Raw genomic sequence first — 27,689 nt, forward strand, 5'->3', positions numbered from 1 at the left:
GCAATACCACCACAATTTGAACAAATTAATATAATGAACCGTGTTATATCACATTACCGTTTTATATCACATTACCGTTGTATATCACATTACCGTTTTCTAGGGTAAAAACATCCACACGTGTTGAATACATTGTCAACTTCAGTATCTAGACACCGAAAGAATAAAGGGACATTCCCGAGTTTGCTGCAATTTTTAAGATGTTATCGACTAACAGAGACTTTCTAACGATTGTAATTCCATATCAAATATATTTTTCTGCATAAAATATTAGTGGCTGTATATTAAACATATTTCTGATAGGTTAAATTTCATTTTATTTCCTTAAATATGTTTTTTTCGTACGTACGAAATTATTTGAAGACAAAATCCACTTTGGGCTTCTTACAAATATTAAAGGGACATTCCCGAGTTTGCTGCAATTTTAAAGATGTTATCGACTAACAGAGACTTTTTAACGATTGTAATTACATATCAAATATATATTTCTGTATAACATATTAGTAGCTGTATACTAAACGTATTTCTAATCTTTTTAGTATTTGTACTAGTTTAAATTTCATTTTATTTCCTCAAATATGTTTTTTTTCCGTACGTACGAAATTATTTGAAGACAAACTCCAGTTTGGGCTTCTTACAAATATTAAGGCGACTAGAAACACATTGGATATACAGACATTGATATTCTAAACAAGAAAATATGTTTAATATGTAAGTTTAATCGTAGAAATATTTTATTAGTCGGAAACATATTACAATGCAGCAAACTCAGGAATGTCCCTTTAAGACGACCAGAAACACATTGAATATATAGGCACTGACATTCTAAACAAGAACATATATTTAATATGTAAATTTAATCGTAGTAATATTTTATTAGTCGGAAACATCTTACAAAGCAGCAAACTCAGGAATGTCCCTTTCAGATGGTTCCAGTACAGACTGCTTCATAGAATTCTTGCCACTAATACTTTCTTCATATGATCATTGCGTAGATTCTAATAAATGCACTTTTTGTAATAATGAACCGGAGACTTTACAGCACCTTGTTTTGTGACTGCAATAAAGTAAGAAACCTATGGGAAATTGTTGAAAAGTGGTTTTTGTATATATATATATATAACACGAATTGGCATCTCATTCAATAAAAAGCTATTCTGTTTGGGATTGTGGTTGGCGAACTAACTTATGTAGTGAACTGGTTAATATTCAGTATAAAATATTATATTTATAATATGAAAATACTTCACAAAGATTTACATATAAATGCTATCAAACATATACTGAAAAACAAATTTCAAATTGAAAAATATATTTATATTAAAAATTGTGAGTACGACAAATTTAATATACATTGGGAAAAATGGCTCAATCTCTTCATTTAAGAACCGGAGAAATAACTTCTTTTTTTTTCTTTTTTTTTCAACTGACCCTTTTATTCCTTAAATCATTAATTTTCCATTTCGACTTGTTTGGTATTGCTAGCGCATTACAAGTGATGTTTGTTTCTACTTCTATATTTCATCTCTCTTCCTCCCCATTAATTTTTTCTTTGCAGTGGACATATTTATCCAAAATAGCAGTGGATATCTTTAGCCAAAATAGCAGTGGACATATTTCGCCACAATTACAGTGGACATCTTCAGCCGCAATTGCAGTGGACACATTTAGCCACAACCGCAGTGGACATTAGCCAAAATTGCAGTCGACATTTTTAGCCAAAATTGCGGTGGACATATTTAGATAAAATTGCAGCTGACATTTTTAACCAAAATAGCAATGGACATGTTTAGCCACAATTGCAGTGGACATCTTTAGCCACAATTGCAGTGGACATCTTTAACCAAAATTGCAGTGGGCATCTTTAGTCAAAATCGCAGTGTTAGTATTGCCACAATTACCCTCCATAACGGAATATGATCTGTATGAAGTAGTTTTAGTATTTTAAAGTTAACGTTTGTTTTGTTTAACGACACCACTAGAGCACATTGATTAATTAATCATCGGCTATTGGATGTCAAACATTTGGTAATTCTGAAACGTAGTCATCGGAGGAACCCGCTTCATTTTTCCTAACGCAGCAAGGAATCTTTTATATTCACTCTCCCACAGACAGGAAAGCACATACCATGGCTGTTGACCAGTTGCGGTGCATCGGTCGGTACGAGAAAAAACCCAATCAGGTAAATGGATCCACCGAGGTTGTTCGATCCTGCGACGCAAGCACCTCAAGCGAGTACAAATTTCTTTCTTTCTTTGAGATCGATCCACGTCGGTGGGCCCATTAGGCTAGTTCTTATTCCATCCAGTGTGCCACGACTGGTATATCAAAGGCCGTGGTACTAATGCTATCCTGTCTGTGGGATGGTGCATGTAAAAGATCATTTGCTACTAATGGGAAAATGTAGCGGGTTTCTCTATGACTGCGTCCAAATGGCCATATATTTGACATCCAATAGCCGATGATTAATAAATAATCAATGTGGTCTAGTCGTGTCGTTCTTTCTTTGAATAGTTCTAACTCTATAACTAACCCTAATATTAAAGGCATATTGTCACAGACCACTGACATATTTAATAGTCTAACAAAGTATTACCTGAACAAAAATAATTTGATTTGTCCATAAATGTACTTTATTCAACCATCTTCATACCCACCATACTCCATTTATTAATGACATTTTGTAAAAATAATTGAATTATGGCAATGGTTCATAATTCAAAAACTAAAATTGCCGAGAGGGATGACATGGATTTCACTCCATCATGGTTCAGTTAAGGTGATGCGATAGCTAGATTTGGTTTCCAACAATTAATGTAATTTTTAATTATTATCCATTTTTAGAGAAATAAAGTCCTTAATTCCGTGACAATATGCCTTTAAATGATCGGAGCTCAGTATGTCGGCTGTACTCAATGAAATGACATTTTAGTTGGGACATCCTGGGGCGTAGGCAGAGAGGGAAAAAAAACCGCCGAGGCAAACCCAGACCTGTAAAATAAATATCAGTGTCATGGGAAAAAATAGAATAAATCTGGGGAAATTCCAGACCAGAAAACCGCGTCGTGCGCCTCATGCTGGCTATGCCACCGACATTTCGTCCCAGATACATACGGCTCACAACCGCAAGACATTATTTTTGCAAGTCAAGTCGACCTCACGTTAAAGGCATACTGTCACGGATTTAAGGACCTTATTAATAAATGGAGTATGGTGGGTATGAAGATGGTTGAATAAAGTACATTTATGGACAAATCAAATTATTTTTGTTCAGGTAATACTTTGTTAGACCATTAAATAGGTCAGTGGTCTGTGGCAATATGCCTTTAAATCATTTTCTATTTAATTTCTTCCCGCATGCATTACACGAATGCACGGGTGTATAATAAGTAGACTGCTGCGCAGAACGTATTGCCTCGCTGGGTTTGAAAGGGAATTATTTCGTATTCCTCGTCTGCCTATATTACAGAACACTTGCTCGTGTATCGCAGGTTGACGAAGATAAACCGAATATAAAGGTCCTATTTAAAAAAAAAAAAAATAATAAATAAATAAAAAAAAAAAGGTCCTATTTTGTGTAGCTATTTACGAACGATCAGATGCGAATCTGGAAGGTTTAACCTGGTCAGACACCACTCCCCCCCCCCCAAGAAACTGAAAACTGAAAAGCCAAAAAAAAATACACAAAAAAACACACACAACCCAAACGAAACAAACACCACCACCACCTCCTGAACCCCCCAAAGCCCCCCCCCCCCACAACCCACCCAGAGATACTCGAAGAATCTTTTTTTTGTTGGTATTACCACTGCATTTTTCTCGTCAGGTATACAATACTAATAAAGCAGTTAAACCCTTTACACACATTCAGCCAGTGCACCACGACTGGTACATCAAAGGCCGTGGTATCCCATATACAGGATAGCACATACCACAACCTTTGATGTACCAGTCGTGGTGCACTGGCTGGAGCGAGTGTTTAAAACAGGGAAATACCGTCTAAAATAACTAGAACTTGTCTCATTAACCATTACTTCTTTAATAGACGAACGTGCGTTTTCATAAAGTAGGGTCTGTCACTTTAAGATATTGCGGTGAAATTTTGTGCATGCCTTTATCACGTACTATTACTATTACACTCCCCATGCGGGTGCTGTAACCTCACCGTGGTGCAGGGGTGTAACATTCTCTTTGAGAATGGCCAATACAGCACAAAATTGAAGTTTTGAGTAAAATTCAGTATCCGTAAAATTTTGTGATATTTGTGTTTTTGCACAGTTCTTTACACTGTTTTTGTTTAAGTCTTGAATTTTTATATTGATGTTGATCATCACTTTATTTATTTGCATTACCATAGTTTGACACCCAGTGGCCGATGTATTTTTCGTGCTGGTGTCTGTCGTTAAACATTCATTCATTCATTCATTCATTATTACCCCCCCCCCCCCCCCCCCCCACCCCCCACACACATTGTACGCTTCGGCCTCACGCTTATCACTTTATACATATCGGTTGCGCGAACAAGGATGGAGAGCACCGTGTGTGCACAAATGTAAGTACAAAAACACTGGATACAATTTATATATAATCGGTATTTGTGGAGGCTCTGCCGAGACAATTGCTGGTTAACTAGACTAGTGGCCTTATGTTGAACATGTTTCTGATCGTTCTAATATTTGTACTAGGTTAATTTTCATTTTATTTCCTAAAAATTATTTGAAGACAAAATCTAGTTTGGGCTTCTTACAAATATTAAGACGACCAGAAACGCATTGAATATACAGACAATGCTATTCTAAACAAGAAAATATTTTTAATATGTAAGTTTAATCGTAGAAACATTTTATTAGTCGAAAACATCTTACAATGCAGCAAACTCAGGAATTTCCCTTTAAAAAGCACACTTACATAGACGAGATTTTATTTTACATTATGACGTAGCAGGCGCGGATCCAGATTTTTTTTTTTTTTTAATAACGGGGGGCAGGGGCAAAACTTTGATCTTTATTTATATAGAGTAGGACAAAAAACCAACAACCCCCAAACCACACCCCAAAACTTAATTTGTTTTCGTTGAGTGTGAGGGGGAGGGGTCTGTGCCACCCCACCGCCACCTCCACGGTTACTATGGGAATATGATGTAATGCAATGTCATGTATAAATAATTTTCTATTTTGTTCCCTCATGCATTACATGAATGCACGGGTGTATAATAAAAAGACTGGTGTGTCGCCTATAAAGCCATACCCTAAAGGTTGATTCATACTTCTCTCGCCGACTTCTATGCGAAACGGAAATTTAGGTCGCCGCAAGGTTGCCGACAAAAAACAAATCCGTCAACAAACGCAAGATGACGTAGCAAAGCGAGTGAGAACGTGTTCAACGTTCGCATGCTTGATCCGTTTCCAATCCGCCCGAGACGAATTTTATTTATCTTTTTGCGCATTGCGTTTCTGCTTTGTTGAGGTAAAAATAAAGATGGTTGGCGTTAAAAAAAAAGTCTTTTTTTTTCTCAATAGAAGACGAATTTCTCATTAACGAAGTTCGTAAATATCCAAACCTGTATGATACCAGTTTACCAGAATACAGGGACCATGGACTGACAGAACAATCGTGGATTGCAGTAGGCAGTATTTTTAAAAATAAAGATCGTGGAGGGAAATGAAAGATAGATGGAAGTATTTGCGGGATCAATACACCAAATGTAGACGGTCCAACGTCGGAAGAAGTGAAGATCTTGTCATTAAAAAACACAAATGGAAATACTACAACCTACTGAGTTTCCTATCGGACCATGTAAAAACACAGAGAAACAGATGGGAGACTATCCAGGTATATCAAATCTAAAATCCTTTTTACAGTTTAGTCATGAATTATAACTTAAGCCCCTTTCGTATGAAACTACATTGAAGTTAGTCACAATTCTACTGTTGACGCCCCAGTCACACCTTATTTCCCTGCATAAGTAATTGTTTTTGTATAATATTATGTAATACTGCTTACTTAAAACCCCTTGAAATGACAAACTTTGCACATCTATGTCATTAAGCATACATGTTAAATTGTTTAGGTATGTAAAACTATATTAAAATGTCGGTAAGCATTCACATGTCTTACAAATATTACATGTAGGTTAAAACATTAATTCAGTTCAACACTATGAATAATATGTTTTTCACACAGCCATAGAAATTTGGTAGACTATTATCAGTACCATGTAATTATATACATGATCTGTTATCATATGACAAAAATACAAACCGTGCAAATATGCATAAATGTATATGTATATATAAATATATGATTTTTTTTTTTTTTTTTAAATACATACATACATACAGCAATCTATACAGCAATATATACATACATGGATACATTCATGCATACATACATACATACATACACGGGGAGCTGGACGTATATCAGCGGTAGTTTCCGCTCATGGTGCGGTTGGTCGTTGGATCAATCCTACCTGGTGGACTCATTGAGATATTTCTCGTTCCAGCCAGTGCTCCACAACTGGTGTAACAAAGGTTGTGGTATGTGTTATTCTGTCTGTGGGATGGTGCATATAACAGATCCGTTGCTGCTAATCAGAAAGAGTAGCCCATGTGGCGACAGCGGATACTGGCGTTTGGTGTGTTTCATTGTGAGAAATTAATGGTGATATACGACGAATATGACAGCACTCGTCCTGAAATATCTATGATGTACATGAGTGTCATTCAAGTATCTCATCTATCGTGAATAACCGGCCTCGGTGGCATAGTGGTTAGACCATCGGTATACAGGCTGGTAGGTACTGGGTTCGGATCCCAGTCGAGGCATGGGATTCTTAATTCAGATACCGACTCCAAACCCCGAGTGAGTGCTCCACAAGGCTCAATGGGTAGGTGCAAACCACTTGCAACGACCAGTGATCCATAACTGGTTCAACAAAGGCCATGGTTTGTGCTATCCTGCCTGTGGGAAGCGCAAATAAAAGATCCCTTGCTGTTAATCGGAAAGAGTAGCCCATGTAGTGGCGAGAGCGGGTTTCCTCTCAAAATCTGTGTGGTCCTTAACCATATGTCTGATGCCATATAACCGTAAATAAAATGTGTTGAGTGCGTCGTTAAATAAAACATTTCTTTCTTTCTTTCTATCGTGAATAAGCGAGTGAAATTCAACACTTACATTTCTACACATATTTATTGGTCTCATTGACTATCGTCTATTCATTTGTTTTATTATGTTTTTCTAGCCCTACGACGCCTATGCAGCGCATAAAATAGCACAACTTCATCTGATGATGAATTCCTTTGTAGCGCGGGTCACGACAACATGCAAAGTATGAATTGCCAGCCGTAAAAAAAACTCACGTAAAAATTCCGAAATGCACTCGTCTATTGAACGGTGAGCTTGAGGAAAGCGGACAGAGTATGAACACAATCACGACGGAGTGTGCCGAGTAACCGCCGACTTATGTCGGCAGAGAAATATGAACTTTGCTTAAGGCGGTGTCACACATTCGAGACCTTAACTCACGATCAGCTCACGACCTTGACTATCTAAATTTTTTAAAAATCGCGGGGAGAACGTAGGAAATGTGGCGCCAAAATAAAAAATGCCACGAGGTGAAGTCCAACACACGTTTGTCAAGAGCTATACACGAGCTACAAACGAGCTATACACGGTCAACTGACGTACCGTATCAGAGCAATTCACGTTCATTCGCGTCCTACTTGCGATCTGTTGGCGACCTATCAGTGGGACTGGCGACCAATCAGAGCGGCTCTCGAGCGGCTTGCGAGCTGCTTGTGCGCAAGAAGAGTGTATCACGTGGTACAACCGTGTACACCGCGAGTATAAAAACACTCCCATCGCTCGCGACCATGGATATACTAAAGTCAAAACTTATACTAGCTCTACTACCCTTTACAGTTTAGACTGACCATTCAAAATTCGCGCCAAAATTCCTTCAAATCAAAACTGCGCACCTTTTCTCTTTGGCATATTAACTGCTCCATTCAAAATTCCATAGCACCACCACCCACCCCCGCCTTCTACCGATCCCGGTCGGACTGCTGGTGCTCCCTTGCACCTGCCAGTGCAGCCGGTCCCTCCTCCCCCCCCCCACCCCCCCAACTTTCTGTCTTGGACGACAGAGCTTGCTCCGCAAGCACTTGCGCCCAAGACAGGCGTGCGCTACAACAGCTTGCTCTGAATGTGCACGTTAAACCCTATGACATGACATGACATGACATGACGCGACCATGTTTGGAAATGCCCAGTCAAAAACAGGCGTCACACTAAAATAATTAAAATTAATTTTTAATTTTAAATACCATAGGATATTTCAACGACGCATCAAAATCCCCCCTATGCCTTTTTATAAATAATTAAAAATTGCCCCCATTAATAAGTAAATTATCTGTCCCACACTCGACCACTGGCCATGCCAGAGCCTGCGTGTGGGAGAGACGTGCCTGAACCTTAATTGGATAGAGGCACGTTAATAGACTTTACGCTACGCTACGCGACCATGTCCGACCATTAAGTCCACTTTAAGATGATGTAACGAGCGACTCCCGACCGTCACGACCATTTAAGAGCAGTTGACGACGGATTGGCGTCCGCTACCCGATGAAGGTAGATCGGCTGGCTCTCTCGATTGTTTTGAGCATGGTCAAAATGTTCGTGAGAGTTTGCCGACTTCTCACGTCCTTCAAGACACACTGAAGACCACTTAAGTCCTATATCAGAGCCTGTCAAGTGCTCCAATACCTTTCACGAGGGACTCATGATTTTTTCACTTTTCGCATCGTCAGGTGATCGTGGAGCAAAATCGTGACTGTGTGACACCCGCATTAAGGTCTATCCTAACCGGCCGCGAGCGACGCGAGCGATTATTTTAGAAATCATTGATTTCCATTGCCGCATCCTAACCACACGTGTGCGACGCGACATATAAATCAGTAGGTTAGTTGTTAATAATTAGTGAGAGAAAAGAAGGTGTAGCGGTCTTACACCTACCCATTGAGCCGTTAAAACTCGCTCTGGGTGGGAGTCAGTATCGGGAGGCGAACCCGGTACCTACTGGCTTAACCACAACACCACCGAGGCCGGTAAACACATAGTAAACACGTATCCATGCAGTAACATATAGTTGTCATGAGTGCTCGTAACAGATTTTATTAGGGCTTGACACTAATTGGTCTGATTGGTAGGTCGCTCGCTAATTAGAAACCACGGCAGACGTCAGTTTACCAATTCGCTCATTCTACTCAATGCTTTGCAATATTACTCGTCTAAATACATCCCAGAGCGATTTAGGAAAGCTATAACAAGATACCGTCTATCATCACACAATCTAGCTTTTGAAACACCATCCCACAGACAGGATAATACATACCACGGCCTTTGTTACACCAGTCGTGGTGCACTGGCTGGAACGAGAAATAGCCCAATGGGGCCACCGACGGGGATCGATCCTAAACCGATCGCGCATCAAGCGAGCGTTTTACCACTGGGCTAGGTCCCGCCAAGTTTTTAACGCCACTACATGCTTTTCGGACTCTAAAGCTGAGATTCCTTTTGTCCGGTTGCGTTTGCGGCTCCGTTTACGACTCCGTTTGCGGTTGCGTTTACAATACGTTTTGAGTGAATCCATTTGACGGCAAAGTATGCGTTTATACAGACTTTTGGTGCTAATCTAAACGTGGGGAAAATTACACATGGGATTCCCCTAAAATTACCGCACGGCGAAACGGATGAATCGCCCCACGGAGCGATTGGAATAAGCGCATGCGGTTTCGGATAACTAAACGCAAACGGACCGCACTAATGGAATCACTCTCACCTGGAACAAGATGGCTTGATTAAACCGCACCGCACCGCAAACGGAGCTGAAAACGCAACCGGACAAAAGGAATCTCAGCTTGAGAGTTCTGTTGTTCGTTTTAATGCTTTTAATAAACCGATTTCCTTGAGTTTGGATCCGGATGGCTAGTTGTGCTTCTGTCAAATATTTGATTGTTTTAATGAAATGATTTCTGGATTTGGTTTATTTCTCTACTGGAATTTTGTTTGGCCTTAAGCTAATCAAATTCTTGTTTTAGAGGGTTATTTAAGTTGACAATGCTAGTGAAAGCCTTGGAACCTAAGTTACAAAATAGTAGTTGCCTAGCACAAAAGTTTCGAAATTCGTAATAAGAGTTTCTAATATTGTCCCTTTGTCTTTGTCTTTATCCAGGATCGAACCACCTCAGTGGATCCATTCAGCTGATTTTTTTTTTCGTTCCAACCAGTACACCACAGCTGGACAAAGGCCGTGGTATGTGTTTTCCTGTCTGTGGGAAAGTGCATATAAAAGAGCCCTTGCTACATTAGGAAAAATGTAGCGGATTTCCTCTGATGACTACAAGTCAGAGTTACCAAATGTTTGACATCCACTAGCCGATGATTAATTAATCGATGTGCTCCAGTGGTGTCGTTAAACAAAACAAACTCTTTTTTTGTTTTGTCTTTATCCGATTTAGGTTTAGAAATGTTGACATGGGTATGATGTTTGGTGTATGTCGTTATATATTTACATGCATGTTTTTTAAGAATGAAAGAAATCGCTATTTACCCGCTTTCTGTCAATCAAAAACAAATATATATAAATTTTATAAATTATTTAACTAATCGATGACGTCATTAAGTGACGTCGAAGTGTCACGTCCACTTGGTGTTCTTGTGGGACATATCACTTTGATATGTACCAAGATATTTTTAACCATATTGGTAATAAATAGAGGCTATTTCATGTTTTTTTTCGAATACCATTTTTATGTCAACGAGTGATGTGTGAAAACCACTTATCCTATCGAAAACACGTAACGTCATGATATATTTCTTCGTATGGCACTTTGCCAGAAAATTTACTTTACCATAGACTTTTTAAAGAAATTTGATTAAAATTTATCTTTATTAACATTTATTTAACAATACTGCGGTGCAAACATACCTGACAAAGCGATCCTCTAAAAACTCCCACAAAAACAAAACGAGTCGAACGCCGTTAAAGGGACACACCCTAGTTACGGCTATTTGTTAACCATTACGGCGTTGTTTTTCGCTATTAAACCCCATTTTTCACAAATAAAATTGCACTTTACTTACATTTTATTATTTAGAATACACATTTCCATTCACCTGAAGTGCTTTTTGGTAATCCTGATGTTTGTAAAACCACGAAATGCATTTTTTGCATTTTTTCACAAGACGTGCTGTCGAGAAAAAACCGTTAAGCAAGCGAGGTCCAATCTATTTTTAGAGGGGATATTTCCATTTCAATGTCACAGACGTTGGTATATCACGTGACTGTTATCATTTTGGTTCGGTTTGTTTTCTCGTGCACGGTTCGCGCAATCAACATCCGATTTGTTGTTGTTCATTTGTGAGATTTTTCTTCACAGTTCGTGAACATTTTCAGTAACAATAAAGTTCAGACAAGTAAGTGTCTCAATACAAAACGTTACAAACCCTTAAAACTAATAATTTTGCTAAGTCTTACGATATCTGGAGAGGGGATACAACCAGGACAGAACAGTTGGAACATGTCCAGGAGAGGTGAAACGAACGCACCCCAAGTCTGTGAAATTTGTCGTGACGTAGGCATTGTTGTGCTTCGAGCGACATCTACCGGTGACATCAGAATACTAACTTTCAAAATTATTTCAAGCAATTGGGACATGGGGATTCCCTTGGTATTTATCGATATAAAACCTGCTTTTTCACTCCATTTGATAATAACGTGATCTAAGTGTGTTACAGGTTTGTAGATTAACCAAATTATAATTTATTTTCGCTGGATGGAACTAGGGTGTGCGGCTTTAAATTCTTACACTTACACTCGATGACACTACATTGTATCATTATTATTTAGTTTCGTATTCAATTTGTTTTATATATTTTATCGTAATTGCACTTCGTATCCCGTTTGTATAGGTACAGTTGTTTAAATTACATTTTTTATTTTTCAAATACGATCAGATGCATTGGTAATCATCAAATTTAAATACGAAGAACAGAGACAAAGGGAGATAATTTAATCATGCACTTTTACAAAAAAGTAAACACGACTTCTATATTTTCACTAGCTAAAATACAGTGAAAATATGACTTTTCACAGGATATGACTTTTATGGTTTCCGTAGATTTATATATTTCATTGCTATGTATATAATAATTTAAATTATTTAATGAAAAAATAAAAATTGGTTAAAATGGAAAGGAACATTTACAACACTTATAACCCAAAACGACAGGATCCTTTCAACCAGCACATTCTTAACAGTGCATGACTGACATTGCGCGTATTACACGTGCTAAATGTGTACTCTAATATTTCCGATATAGCATTCGACAATCTTCGTTTTATGACGGTCGCCCGATCGCCCCTGGCGACTGAAAACGACGACGGGCGATTGAAAACCCACAGTAAAGTTGCCCGCCTGGCGACCTATTTTTTGTTTTTGTTTTTTGTTTTTGTTTTTGTTAAATGAATAATTAATAAATAAATAAAAGTACAGCTATGTAGCCTACTTTGCACCATCTTTGAACCCTGTACCTACCAGCCTGTAGTCCGATGGCTTAACCACGACGCCACCGAGGCCTGTTACACATTTATTGATGATGCAGATGTTTGGCCTCATGGGCCCGGTTAAAACGTTGTACTTATTTACAATAAATACGTTCTGTCAGTAATGGGTTCGAATCCCTGACCTGAACGCATAAAAAGTTCACATAGCATTGTTTCGCAGGTGTTGGTTGCTAAAAAATAATCGCCCCGCAAGGTTCAATGGGTAGGTGTAAACCACTTGCACCGACCAGTGATCCTAACTGGTTTGTGCTATCTTGCCTGTGGGAAGTGCAAATAAAAGATCACTTGCTGTCTGTCGTAAAAGAGTAGCCTATGTGGCGACAGCGGATTTCCTCTGAAAAAAACAGTGTCAGAATGGCCATATGTTTGACGTCCAATAGCCGATGATAAGATAAAAAATGAATGTGCTCTAGTGGCGTCGTTAAATAAAACAAACTTTACTTTAAAAAAAAAAAAATTGACACCTAGAACAATAGTGTGACGTCACTGGTATGGATTAATATATGGGTATTTGCCAGCATCAATGAAAACGTGAGGCCTATAGGTTGGACTATACCAATTAAAATCCCATAGGCGATCATGTTAACGTTTGTATTTAAAAACACTATATGCAATACATCAACCAAACTATGACCCATAAATATCAGTACTACAACCCCATCCTCAACGTATTAACTGCAGAAAATGGTACCTTTCATGGCTCATTTTCGATATAACCAGATGTTTTTACAACACCCCTAGTTTCGCACAAAATTTGAGTACGTTTTTTTTTTTTACATGTGCCCCATACATGTTCCAACCACAAGGCTACTTGACACAGTGGTACTAGATGAATTAAAATTGCACACATGTTTAGCCCAGATGAAACAATTTTTGTTTACAACCAACACACTCACATTTATAACCAATCACAGGACTGGTGGTGTTAACGTCTCTATCAAAAGCTCGGTGATATCGCAGTGCAAGCAAAAAGACTTGCAAAGAGGATGCTTTGTTGTCTAGCTGATCCTAAGAGAGCTTTGTGAATTGGCCCGATTCACAACTGTAAGTAAAGAAATTCGAGTATTAAGTCTTACGTGTATAGAGAGCTTCTCACTCTGTTTTTGTTACAATTTTGAATCTATTTTGTTACTATTTGAACATTATTTTACCTATGGGCGTACATTTTCTCTGAAGGTGGCAAATATCCATATAGAAATGGGTGTAAAATGTGTGTCTGTGTGTGTGTGTGTGTCTGTCTGTCTGTGTATGTGTGTGTGTGTGTGTGGTTGTGGTTGTGCCTGTCTGTGTATGTGACCCTCTCTCTCTCTCTCTCTCTCTCTCTCTCTCTCTCTCTCTCTCTCTCTCTCTCTCTCTCTCTGTGTGTGCGTGTGTTTGTGTGTGTAATATATAATAATATAATTAATATATTACAGAGTAAAAAGAAATGCTCACACACACACACGCACGCACGCACGCACGCACACACACGCACACACACACACATGTATATGAAGGGCCCACCAAAGTTGTCCAAACAGACGGTCAATATTACACACTAAATTAAAAATCTATAATTCTTGTAGGCCATTAAAAGTAGTTGGTAAATTATGCTTTCTTAGGCATAAATATTCCACGATTGCAGAATTGTAAAATATCACATTACTATTTATTCCTGAAATTATGAAATAAAACGAAGTTTAAACTATAATACACCGTAGCACGGCCAGAGATTCATAGTGCAATTTTAATTCCATTATGTAGGTAACTCAATCTAATTAAAATTAGCTCCACTATTACATGTGGATCTAACAGCACCCCGTTGGAGCTCATGTCCAGTTGACCTTTCATTCGACCAATCAAAACTTTACTTGCAAAATCATGCCATTAATTTGAAAAGAATTTGAAAACATTCGGGATTATGCCGAGGGTATACGAAATGATTCGGGTGAATTACAAAGTGTGCCGGAAACTAATTTTAATATAAAATTTTATATAAAATTCGTTTCAAGACGGAAAAAAACCGTGATGGTATAGCCATAAAATCTGTTGATACTAGTATACAATCCAGAGTTTATTACTGCACTTTTCCCACTGTTTTTTCAATGTTGAAATAGACCAACAAGTTCGCCTATTGCATAAATAGTCTCGATCGATATTTTTAGAATTTGTATGCTCCCGAATAACGTTATAAAAGGCGAAGTATAATTGGTCGATATTTAAATTGTTATTTATAGATGAAATGTCACCTGGACATGGGAGTCCACACAGACCAGTAGAGCTAATTTTAATCAGATTGTAGGTAACTAGTTTTACGTGTTCATATACCACTAGGGTTTCGAGCACGCCCATGCCGATTTCGACCTCCGGCATTCTGAAACGCAGTGTTCACAGAAAACCATCTACTTTTTTCCATTATCACTTCAGGATTTATTTTTATATGTAGTTTTCCCGCAGACAGTACAGCTCATACCACGGTCTTTGATATAGCAGTCGTGGGGCACTGGTTGAGACAGAACAGTAGGACTGATATACTGTAAGAGCTCGCGGTAATACATTCATGTCATTTCACCCGTAGCCCAGTGGTAAAACGCTCGCTCGATGTGGGATCGATCCTCGTCGGTGGGCCCAGGCAATGCACCACGACTGGTGTAACAAAGGCCGTTGTATATACTACCCTGTCTGTGGGATGGTGCATATAAAAGATTCCTTGCTGCTAATCGAAAAGAGTAGCCCATTGAGTGGCGACAGCGGGTTTCCTCTCTCAATATCTGTGTGGTCCTTAACCATATGTCCGACGCCATATAACCGTAAATAAAATGTGTTGAGTGCGTCGTTGAATAAAACATTATATGCACCATCCCACATACAGGGTAGTACATGCCACAGTCTTTGATATACCAGTCGTGGTGCACTGGCTGGAAAGAGAAATAGCCCAATGGGCCCACCGACGGGGATCGATCCCAAACCGACCGCGCATCTAGCGAGCGCTTTACCACTGGGCTACATCCCACCCTCATCTAATAACCGATTCAGATGAGTGATTTTCCGTGAGCATGACACGTGATCGCGAGGACAGTGAAACAGACCGAATCGGATGATGTGAGTGCAGCTAATGTATACTGCTGGAAACAAATAAAGCGAAAAAAATGTTTTGGTTAAGGACACCACTAGAGCAGATTGATGTGCTAATCATCGCCTATTGGATGTCAAACATTAGGTAAGTTTGACAGATAGTCATCGAGAGGAAACCCGCTACATGTTTTCATTAGTAGCAAGTGATTTTTTTATATGCACCATCTCACAGACAGGATAGCACATACCAAGGTCTTTGATATATACCAGTCTTGGTGCACTAGCTGGAATGAGAAATAGCCCAATGTGCCCACCGACAGGGATCGATCCCGACCAACAGTGCTTTATAATTACCACTGGGCTACGTCCAACCCCTTGGCAGGAAACATGGTATTAGTCCGACAGCAAAGAGGCAATTTTGGCTTAAATTCAAAATTCTCGGTTATAGTTATTTTTAATGCTGTTTATTTATCGTTGGAGCATATACGATGATATCCAGGTGGGTGTAGAGTTGTCACCCTTGAGCAATTAAAAACATTCAAGATGGCCCCCAAGGTTCTGATAATTAGCAAAGTGCGTGGATAAGCTGCTGGATAATCAAGCTGATGACAGTGGTTCAAATCCCGTCAAAGCTGACTCACACATTCATTCACCTTTCTCATCTATCACCCTCTGCCTATCATTCTCATTATCTTATTATAAAAATAACTTTCCAATTTCTCCAACGATTTCAATCTGTTTCGACTCGTTCTGTCAGTTTCTTCCGACTCTTTCTTCCGAGCTGTCCACACCATCGCCTACCTGTCTCAACTTTCGGCACGGGTGCAGTCATTGTGTATTTCCCTGCACCCACCTGCCATCCTCGTCCTCTGCCGCTAATAAAGCTGGTCTGACACACGGCACTAACTAACGACCGCCGGTAGTAGGGGTGCATAGTAGGTAGTTACAAGTGCCTCTTAACAATGCCAGAAGTAACTGCTGAACACTCCCCGAAGTGATCAGACTAAGCCCACAGCTAAAAGTTGATGGGGAATGGCAGGTGTGTGGCACAGATAGCCATAAGAGACAAGCACCTGTCGCGGTTGGGGAGACAGATCGGGAAGAAATGAGATGGAATTCAAAATGGAGAGAAAGGAAAGGGGGCATTGGGATATAAAAAAAATTTTTTTTTTTTTTAGCAAAGTGCTATATATCTGTAGCCAGATATATTCAAAAACATGAATTCTTTTTCTTTTTGTATGTTTTAAAAGAAGGAATTCAGTGCAACAATTATTTGAAGCAAATGGTAGATATAATCAATATAATATTCAAGATGGCCACCAAGGAATGTGAAAATAAAAACAAATTGTTATATATCTATAATAAAATTATAGACATAATATATATATATATATATATATATATATATATATATATATATATATATATATATATATATATATATATATATTATATATATAGAATCTCGTTGGCTCGACCTCGGAAGGGTCGATCACACCGCAACGCTCGAACCAAAAACGAAGTCCCGAGTTTTTTGTCCGGTAAAACCTTATATTAACTGATAATGGGTCGAATACGTCCAGAGTCGACTATAAGCCTTCGCTCGAACTAACTTATCGGTCCCGTCTGTATTATTAGCTATATTTCCCTCGAACTGGTGATACATCAAATATGAAATGGAAAACCACCGAAAAGGACCAACAATTGCCGCGCTTGAGCAGTTGGTTATTACAACCTTTGGATTATAATAATTTAGGCGGAACGAGTTATAGATGGATCGGAGAATCGCGACAATAGCGAAGCAATCCTTTCTTTGCCATACCTGTCATTTTGTGTGTTCAGCCAGCAGCTATCGGTAACATTCTTTCAAGTACAGCTAGTGTCACGGTGCCTTTTCGATGAACCGTGATACCAATCAAACAATTGGCCTCGGCGGGAAGCGTTACTCTGAACACGTCTACCAGATCAGTTCTCAATGAAACCAGGGGCGAAATACTGAGCTGTCATCACCTCGGCAAGGGCTTCTGCATCACACAATCGGAGTAATTTCTAATAAATCCTTTCACTCCGATATTTTATTATATAACACATTGATGAGTTTTTTAAGTTTGCAGTTAACAAAATAATATGGTAACAGGTCGTTTCGCCCTTATTACTAGTTCACCCGAGTCGTTTTGAACAAGGTTGATTCGTACCTCTAACCGAGTCGTTTTACCCCATGTTTCGATTCGCACTAATTTTTATTTTGTTAATAAAGTACATTTATTCATTGATTTGTCCTATATCCATTGATTTTTAGATGTCACACATTGCGTGTTTATATTTACAGATAAAAATAATATTATAAATTTGTTTATTTCCAGTATCATTTGCTCAAGCCATATACATGAAATACGTACAGGCATTAGATAATATACAGACAATGTATTCACATTAATAATTAATTTATGAACAGTCACACTGCATACTACTCATGTGCTGTGGTTTCTTATTAAATACACTACATACCCTAGCTGAGGTTAAAACGCCGAGTACGGTATGTTGATTTCGCCTAGCTTCAGCTGACAGAAAGTAAACAGCTGATAAAGCATTAATATCCAAAGACAGAAAATTACCTAATATTTGGTAATGAATAATGAATAAACAGAAGAAAAAAATACTTCAGATCTATAATAAATATATTTATTTTGTGGGGCGAAACGACTCGGTACGAATGGGATTTAGAGCGAACCAACCCTGGGTGAATAGGACTAAGGGCGAAACAACGCAGAGTTCGAAATGGTTTTAGGGCCTCCACATCCTAACGGCCTTAACGAGGCCACTCACGTGGACATATAAACATTTAGACCTTCGTTCAAAATTTTATGTCGAAATTACTTTTTTTTTTAAATATTATTAAATAGTCCGATCCTCTCTTCTTTCTCTTATTTATTTTTGAACTGTCCTTCTAAAATGCTCCAAATTATATAAATATTCGGCCGAGCAGTCAATTCTTTTTATTTTTGGCTTGTAATTTTTTTCTTTTTGAAAAATTTATTCTATTAGCCTTTTTACTAATTGCTGTTTTCAAAATTCTGCCTATTTTCAACACTACCCCCCCCCCCCCCCCCCCCCCCCCACACACGCACATCCCGAGTCAGGCCACCGATCTTATCGGAGGTCGGACTCTGGATGGGCGTGTTCGAAACCCTAGTGGTAGATGGGCACGTTAAACTAGTTATCATCATCATCTTATCGGAGGTCGGACTCTGGATGGGCGTGTTCGAAACCCTAGTGGTATATGGGCACGTTAAACTAGTTATCATCATCATCGAGACGTTTCGGTCCCGCTACACATTTGGCCCCAGACGTTTCGGCCCCATAACCCTAGTCGTTTCGGCCCCATAACCCTAGTCGTTTCGGCCCCATATCCCTAGTCGTTTCGGCCCCGGTTATTGTTGTTTTATAAATCAAATTATTCAGTCACTTGTGTTTTGTTATTAAATTTTATCGTAATAGGCCGTCCGCTGAACAGAAAAACGTGAAGTTTCGTTCCACCTATCAGGGGTCTAACTAATTTTTATGTTTTTGGCTAGACAAACATCTTATTTATAACAGAAAAAAAGTTTACCAATTTTTTTCCTGCAGTTTTTTTTATAATTCAAACTGAAAATGGGAACTATATACAAACGTGCATTGCAAAAATCGCACTCATAACGGCTATAAATGTCAACAAAAAGTGGGGAATCCCCTGTGCGGGCAGGAATACAACATGGCTGCGCGCAGAGGGAAAATTAAAGACATTTCTACATCTAAAGATCTAGGCAAGCTTCGCTGCATTATACATGCGTGTCAAGGTGTGGAAGGTAAATTGACAACCTTTTCAGCTACCACATGGGATAAATGCGTCGAGTGTGCTACGAAATGGTCAAAATTAACGGGCGAACTTAGTGATATTTCGAACAATCTTTTTAGAAGTGGCGTACTTGACATTCCGTTTTCAAAAGACGCTTGTGTACACTTTGGCTATCATAAATCATGTTATCAAAAGTTTACAAACAAGATATACATTGAGAAATCACAAAAGCCTAGTGAGAAAACAGCATTGGTAGTGCCAGAAGAAAATGAATCAAATGACGATGATAATGATGTCAGCTCTCCAAAAAAAACTCCGGTCCAGTTTTGTTGTGTCAAAAGTCGGTGAAACCAGCTGTAGTGTTTTACCAGCATTATGCATCATATGCAAGAAGAAAGACTTATGTGTCACTGTTGGACACAAACGAGTTAAAGACAAGCTAATACAAGCAGAAACTGAGTCAGCTGGTAAGTAATTGTTTACATTTTTATTTTATTTTAGGCCACACAAATAAATATGCTTCTGGTCACCACCCTTGTTCAAATTGTTATTACCAGAAACATTTTCTTCTTATTTTCAAATATTTATATTGCGAAATATATGATTTAAATAGTTAATTATTTTAATTAGGCATACCTTGTATAACTTTTATTTTGACAGTCACATTGTGGTGTGCATGGTTGGAACAATTTTACATTTTAATGGCAGACCATGGACTACCAGGTATCTAAAATGTGGTTTATGCAGTTAACAATATGGTTGCCCGTTAATAAATCGGGTAGCCCTGTGCATCCGGGGACTGGATTTGGCTAAGCCTGCTGGTCTACATAAAAAAAGCAACAAACAAATTGATGTTATTATATTGTAACTGACCATTATTAGTATATTACAGCTTTGACTGGTTTAGGCTGGAAGAAATGTTTTCAGTTCTCTCATGTAATAATCTTGCATTGCAGGTCAGTTGCGAGAAGCAGCCACTCAGAAGTGTGATGAAACAATTCTACTTCACATTCGAGACAAGGATTGTGTAGCTATTGAAGTAAAATATCATCGTTCATGCTACAAAAATTACACAAGATTCCTGAGAAAGAAGAAAAGGTTTTTTCATTCCCCCCCCCCCCCCCCCTTTTTTGTTTAAATTATTATCCCCATAACATAAGCAAAGTGAAGGTTGATTGGTATAGTGGTAAACATGGTATCTTAATTAATAATATTATGATGTGAATTTAAATTCACATGTATACTTACAAACGTGTATATGCCATGCACACACATCCACAACATGCATGCACATACATACATTCACATACACACAGAGCTTGTATATGTAAGTACTTAGGTTTTAATAAGGACTAATCAAATTTTAAATATAAATATTTATGAGGAAACCCACAAGACAGAATCGGATGAACTGAACCATTACTACAATTGCAATCTAACTTCTGTAGAAGACAGTGGAATTACAAGGAGTATTTCAACAAATGTGGTTAATAATCATGCTAAATACCATTGTACATGTACTGCATCATCAGCATTAAACATAAAAATATAGAAACTAACTTGTATATTGTTACATGACTTAACTACTATGAATAACCCAATTGACTTTGTTTATTTCAGTGAACCTGTTCCAATACAACAGTATTCAACCGCATATGCCTTGTTTTGTGAGACTGTGGTGGTAACTCGCCTGCTGAAAAATCACGAGATTTTGAGAATGTCATTGCTGCTACATCTGTTTAGAGGCTTTGTATCCAAACATGAAATGACTGATGCCACAAGATACAGGTAACAGCACACGTGTAGTTGGAAAACACTTTTGTTGAAGATGCCATGTATATTAATGCACTAGCAAATAATATTATATTAACTGTTATTGTTATTTGGTATAATTTTTGTTTTAAAGTTTGTTTTTATTTAATGACGACACTAGAGCACATTGATGTTTATCTTATCTTTGGCTATTAGATGTCAAACACATGGTCATTCTGACACATTTCTTCAGAGGAAACCCGCTGCCACCACATAGGCTATAATCATCCTTATTATATATATCATGTCCAAAGTTTTATGTTTAATAAAAATTTATTTATAGCATAACTGATGCAGCATTCCTTCTTCTTCTGTGTTCATACACTGTTGGTTACGGCTCTCAATTTAGATGAGGATTTGTATGTTCCTGATGAATGGTGTGGTGTGGTGTTGCTCAGTTCACATTTGCTTCCCCATAGCTTGTCTCTAAAATGCATCGGTATTGGCCAAGATCGTGTTCTCTCGGTGGTGTATGTAGGGCACTTTTGTAGTATGTGCTCAGAGACATTCCATGGATGGTGAAATTTTGAGGTGATGCATATATGCAGCATTCCACATATGACCATTTTCAAAAGATATGAAATGAAATGCAGTACATATTATAATTGTTGTTTTTACATTGTATCAGCAAGAAATCATGTTTTCATCAGGTTGGCTTTGATGTTTGACTATAAATATTATCTAATTTTGATCATATTGTATTACCATTTTACTACATGATTATGAATCTTTTTGTTAAATACTGAACTTTATTTTATTTAAATTTCAGAACTGATCAACTGAAAAGACGTATTCAGAATGACTATCCACAACTTACTTTTCATTCTCCATGCCGGAAGAATGTTAGCTAGCTAGTCTTAACAGAGACCTTGTCACCTGATGATCTCCTGGAAGGATTCCAATCAGAGAGTGAGCTTGGATCAGACTTAACACCAAGCGACACTGACACTGAGGCCCCTGCGCGTGCTGTAACCTCACCGTGGTGCAGGGGTGTAACATTCTCTTTGAGAATGGCCAATACAGCACAAATTGAAGTTTAGAATAAAATTCGGTGTCCGTAAAATTCTGTGATATTTGTATTTGTATTTTTGCACAGTTCTTTACACTGTTTTTGTTTAAACCTTGAATTTTTATATTGATGTTGATCATCACTTTATTTATTTGCATTACCATAGTTTGACACCCAATAGCCGATGTATTTTTCGTGCTGGGGTGTCGTTAAACATTCATTCATTCATTCATTCTGACACTGAGGCAAGCAGTCCTATGAAGTCTACTGTATCAGGTCTACAAGCCAGAAGCAGTGCTTTTAGTTCCATGCAAACCTTATATGAAACAAGTGTCATTCTTCAAAGAGCTATTAAAGAACAACCTCGAATGGAAACCCCATGGCCACCAACATCAGATACTATGAACATTGAATCATGTGAATCAGTTGTTCCTGTGGAACTGTACAACTTACTTGCTTGGAGCATTGGAGTCTCAGAAGAGCTTTCTATTTCAGAGAGGGTTAGTGTTCCCGAGAGTATTCATTTAAATCTGTTGTCTATTTGTCAGGATGTTGTTTATCTGGCATCAAATGGAAGAAGACAAACTCCAAAATCTTTAGCCTTGGGTCTCACAGTCCAACATTTGATTGGTTCTTGTCAGCTGTTAGATATTCTGAATAGATTTGGCCACTGTGCTTCATTGTTGGTTATGAGACAAGCCTGGCCCAACTCCAACTTGAGACAGGTGGAGACATTCCCAAAGGTTTTGAAAAGCAAACACCCACTGTAATGGTTTGGGACAATATAGACTTTGGAGAGGAAACCAAATCTGGTGCTGGTACAACCCACCATACGAATGGCATCATGATACAGAGTAAGCCAACCACCTCAGATGAAGGGAACAGGACAGCAGTCATCAAAAAAGGACAACATACTCTGAATCCACCACCATGCCAGATAGAAGTCTATCATCAAAAAAAGAGACATGGCCCAGAAGATCTTACAGTTAGTGACCATGACCTGCAGATGGCAACGTCAAGGAAATGGTTGTCCATGCCAGAAAAACGGGTTTATTCTATGTCATACTGAAATACACACAGAGCGATGAACCAAAAATTCCAGGCTGGCGTGGCTTCAACATACATCTTCAAGAAGATGGTCCATTACAGAAGTCGGCAATATATTACATGCCTGTCATTGAATCATCACCAACTGAAATGAGCACAGTAAACACTGTGTTGAAGAAAAGTCTGGACATGGCAAACAAGCTACAGATGCAACACATTGTATTAGTTTTCGATCAAGCAATTTATGCCAAAGCCCAACAGATTAGGTGGAATGACGAAACATACACACACCGCATTGTTATGCGTTTAGGCGAATTCCACACATGCATGTCATTCTTCAGTATCCTTGGAAAACGCTTTAAAGATGCTGGTTTGCAAGACATTCTGATCGAGGCAGAAATTGTGGCTCACAAACTCTTTTATGAAGCTTTGGAAAGACTACGCTTCAGGGGATTTCTGGACTCTCTTCCGGAAGAACAGATGACACAGCAGTGCATTGTCTTGGCTGACAAAATGGAGGAAGCATATTATTCCAGTGAATTACTTGCTTTGCTAGAGTCTGAAGAGTTCAACACATTAATGGATTCATACAATGTCTACATTACCACACAAAGTAAGCTGAATGCCACCTTTGAACTCTGGAGTTCGTACCTTGACATGACTCAGTTGATTTTGACATTCATAAGAGCAACCCGAGAATCAAACTGGGACCTTCATCTTGCAGCTGTTAGACTAATGATGCCTTGGTTTTTTTCCTATGACCGAATGAACTATGTCCGCTATTTGCCAACATACTGGCTGGAGATGATCAATCTTCCAACAACACATCCTGAATGTCACCAAGAGCCGTGTACAAAGGGAAATTGGACAGTGCAGCGACAGGACAGATACCCCTTCTCTTCGATAGCATGTGATCAGGCAATTGAGCAGACAGTCAACAGGGACTCGAAGACTAAATGTGTTTTGAGAGGAATTACGCTAAATCGCAGTGCAGTACAACGTTGGATTCTTTCTCAAACACAACGGTCTGCTATTAGCAGACAGCGTGAGACTCTTGCAGGCATAACTTCAGAAACACGAACATCGAAAGACATTGACAAGACAAGAATCAAATCGGATGAAGCATCAGTCACTGCTATCACTGACACAGTCAACAGCATGGTCAATCCTTTTGATAATCAACAAGATGCTCTGATATGCATCAGTTCTGGTGTTGTTGCTGATAAAAGTGTTTTATCAGATTTGAAAAATGCAAATGCAAAAGGAGAGGAGGCCGTGAAAGACTATATAAATGACAGGCTAATATCAAAGAAAGTTGATGTGTTCGCACCAATTAAACGTATGAAGCTGAAAACCTTTGGTGACCAGATAAAACCACAAAAATCAACTACCAAGTCAGGGAAGGTAACCATTTTGAAGAATGATCGAGCTCTGTTTGCCAAATTACTGGTCATTGCACAAAATCGTGATGTTGAATTGAAAGAGATCCTTACCTATTCATTAGGAACAGTTTCATTTCCTCTAGCAAGTATAGATGGATCAATGGCCAAAAGTAAAAAAATCAGCCTTGTTGGATGTCATTGAGAAGAAGGTTGGTGATTGCCTTGTTGACAGTGTACCTGCAAATTCAGCGATTATTCTGGATGCCATGGCAGTTCTACAATCAATGGTCAACATTCCAGAGACATTTGGAGAACTTGCTGACAACATTTTAACTATAGTCATCAACATGGCAATGAGGTACAAATGTTCCCGGGTGGATTTTGTAGCTGACTGATATCCAAGCATCAGCATTAAGAATGCAGAACACTCTAGACGGGCAGCAAGTGGTTCTCAGATCACAGACATATATGGCACAACACAGAAGACACCTCATCAGTGTCTGTGGGACAAACCAAAGAAGCACTCATCAATTTCTTATTCAACTGTTGGAAAGATGCAAACTTTGAAGCAACAAAGAAAGATATTGCCCTGTATAATACACATGATGATAAATGCCACTTGATTGATATCAAGAACAAGAAGGCAACAGTAAGCCATGTTTCTGAACTTGATTGTGACCACGAAGAAGCCGATACTAGACTACTGCTTCATGCTCTTCATGCCTCTGCAGAGCACAGTGCTGTTATCATCACAAGTCCAGATGTTGCCATAATAGCATTGAGCTTGAAGCAAACAATACATGCCCAGTTGTTTTTCCTCACAGGAGTGAAGAACCGTACACATATCATCAACATACAGAAAATTGAATCTGCATTGTCACCAAGATTTTGCCAGGCTCTTATTGGGATACATGTGTTTTCTGGCTGTGATTCAACTAGTGCGTTCTATGGGAAAGGGAAAAAGAGGGCATTTGACTTAGCAAATGAATCTGATGAATTTGTGGAAGGTTTCTTGGAAACATTTCACATTGAATGATAAAGTTTTGCTTGTAATGGAAAGATTTGTGTGTCGGTTATATGGCCAGTCCATATCAAGTGTAAATGAAGCCAGGTACAAAGTCTTTTGTCTTGCAAGAACATCAGAACAGAGAATGCCACCCACACAAGATGCACTTCAGCAGCACTGCAAGAGGGCCAATTACCAAGCAGCCATACACAGAAGATCTCTTAACAGTCAATATCTGCTCCATCACCCAACAGCCATGGTTGGGTTGTAAAAGCTGGATAAATATCAATCAACTGTATGACCAAAGACCCTGCCCCAGAAGCTGTTCTTTTGTCAGTTAATTGTAAATGTAAGACTGGAATGTGCTCCACAAATAGGTGTTTGTGCCAGTCAGCCAGGCTGTCATGCACAGATTTGTGTAAATGTTGTAACTGCACCAATCGGAAAGATGAGGCTCAGGATGATGTGTTTTCTGATGATGATGCTGATGATAGTGGTGATGAGATGGACTAAAACCTATACAAATACATAAATATACATTATTTGACGGTATTTCCTTTAACAGGTAATACAAATGTAAATATGTGCAGAACAGTTGTGAGAAAGCAGAAACATAAGCTAAAAACGCCTGCACAGTGCATTTCACAGCTAATTAATTTTTTTTTTTTAAATGCAGGCCTATAAGGAGTTAGAACTATGGTACTAATAGGTACTAGTACCTATTCAAAGTGATTAGACCATTTAAAATAATTAAACATCTCAAATCTTCATATCAGTAATATCACAATCTGATATATAAGATGGACTGCAATTTCTTAAAAGTCAACCCGAGTTATTTGCCTTTTCATCTACGAGATTCTTCATAATTTTCAATAACTTCAAATATATATTGTCAAATTATATATTACAGGGACAAGAGAAGTATCCAGACCACTTCTATCAAGAAAGTTTGCACAAAAAAAGCATTTCAGTGAAAAAAAAATTGTTTTGCACTTAATTGACCTTTGACCTCTATGTTTGACCTTGTCGACCACTGACTACCCTCCTGGATTGACTTTTTGAATAGTACAGATTATTAACTCTTTAGAAATATACCTGGTTACTTCCATTAAAAATGCATTTACCATAGCTCTTGATTTAAATTTATTATTACAAATATTTTTAGTTTTGGTGTATTTTAAAATAGTACAACTATTCACTTTATATATTATGGGTTGAAACACATTCAGAGTTGATTTTTAACACTTAAATGTATTTCAATACTATGTTTCTATAGAATTAAGGCAGTTAAATTGTATAAGGAGCAATAACTTTTCTGAAATTTAATTTTATTAGGGCATACCCAAAATTTCAAATTTTAAACGTTTTTATGACATTTTGACCTCTGGTTATTGCATTGTATAGAGGACTCTAATACAAATGTTTTGAGTGGTCACATGTTGTTCTATGTGTTATAGTTACAGAGTTAGATCCGTTTTAGTTACCCACCCCTCTAAAAACAAATCCTAAATTTGGTCAGAGGGGGGTCTCCTTTTGACATCATTTAAAAACAAACTGCAGGAAATATCTTGGTAAACTTTTTTTCTGTGATAGATAATGTATTTATCTTGCCAAAAACACAAAGATTTTTTAGACCCCCGATATGTGGAACGAAACTTCATTTCTAGCCACAATTCGGAGCTTAGCGGACGGCCTATAAGTACTTTAATTTCTTTCTCTCGTTCTCTTTCTTTCTTTCTTTCTTTCTCTCTTTTTGTGATTATTATTAAAAAAAAATTAATTGAACATAATATCCGAGTGTTAAAGAATAAATAAGAGCCAACCAACCAAAACTGTATTTAGCTTTGTTAATCCAAAAATGAAAATGAACTGATTTTCTTGCTTGTGTAAATACAATTTAATAAATTGCAATAAA

At 38.2% G+C, this 27,689-nt stretch overlaps 2 protein-coding genes across 2 annotated transcripts in view; both read left to right on the forward strand.

Moving 5' to 3' along the window:
• LOC121378031 (monocarboxylate transporter 4-like) overlaps window positions 1–23,109 on the forward strand; it is a 30,951-nt gene extending 7,842 nt beyond the window's left edge. Inside the window, exons 4-6 of the mRNA XM_041506127.1 lie at window positions 19,860–19,985; window positions 20,475–20,557; window positions 22,888–23,109. Coding sequence (XP_041362061.1) covers window positions 19,860–19,985; window positions 20,475–20,557; window positions 22,888–23,109 — 431 coding nt within the window. The remainder of the gene's footprint in view (window positions 1–19,859; window positions 19,986–20,474; window positions 20,558–22,887) is intronic.
• LOC121377203 overlaps window positions 13,597–27,689 on the forward strand; it is a 38,429-nt gene continuing 24,336 nt past the window's right edge. Inside the window, exon 1 of the mRNA XM_041505109.1 lies at window positions 13,597–13,673. The gene's annotated coding sequence lies outside the window, so the exon portion shown is untranslated. The remainder of the gene's footprint in view (window positions 13,674–27,689) is intronic.

The sequence above is a fragment of the Gigantopelta aegis genome, chromosome 7 (assembly GCF_016097555.1).
Source record: "Gigantopelta aegis isolate Gae_Host chromosome 7, Gae_host_genome, whole genome shotgun sequence".
NCBI classification, from domain to species: domain Eukaryota; kingdom Metazoa; phylum Mollusca; class Gastropoda; order Neomphalida; family Peltospiridae; genus Gigantopelta; species Gigantopelta aegis.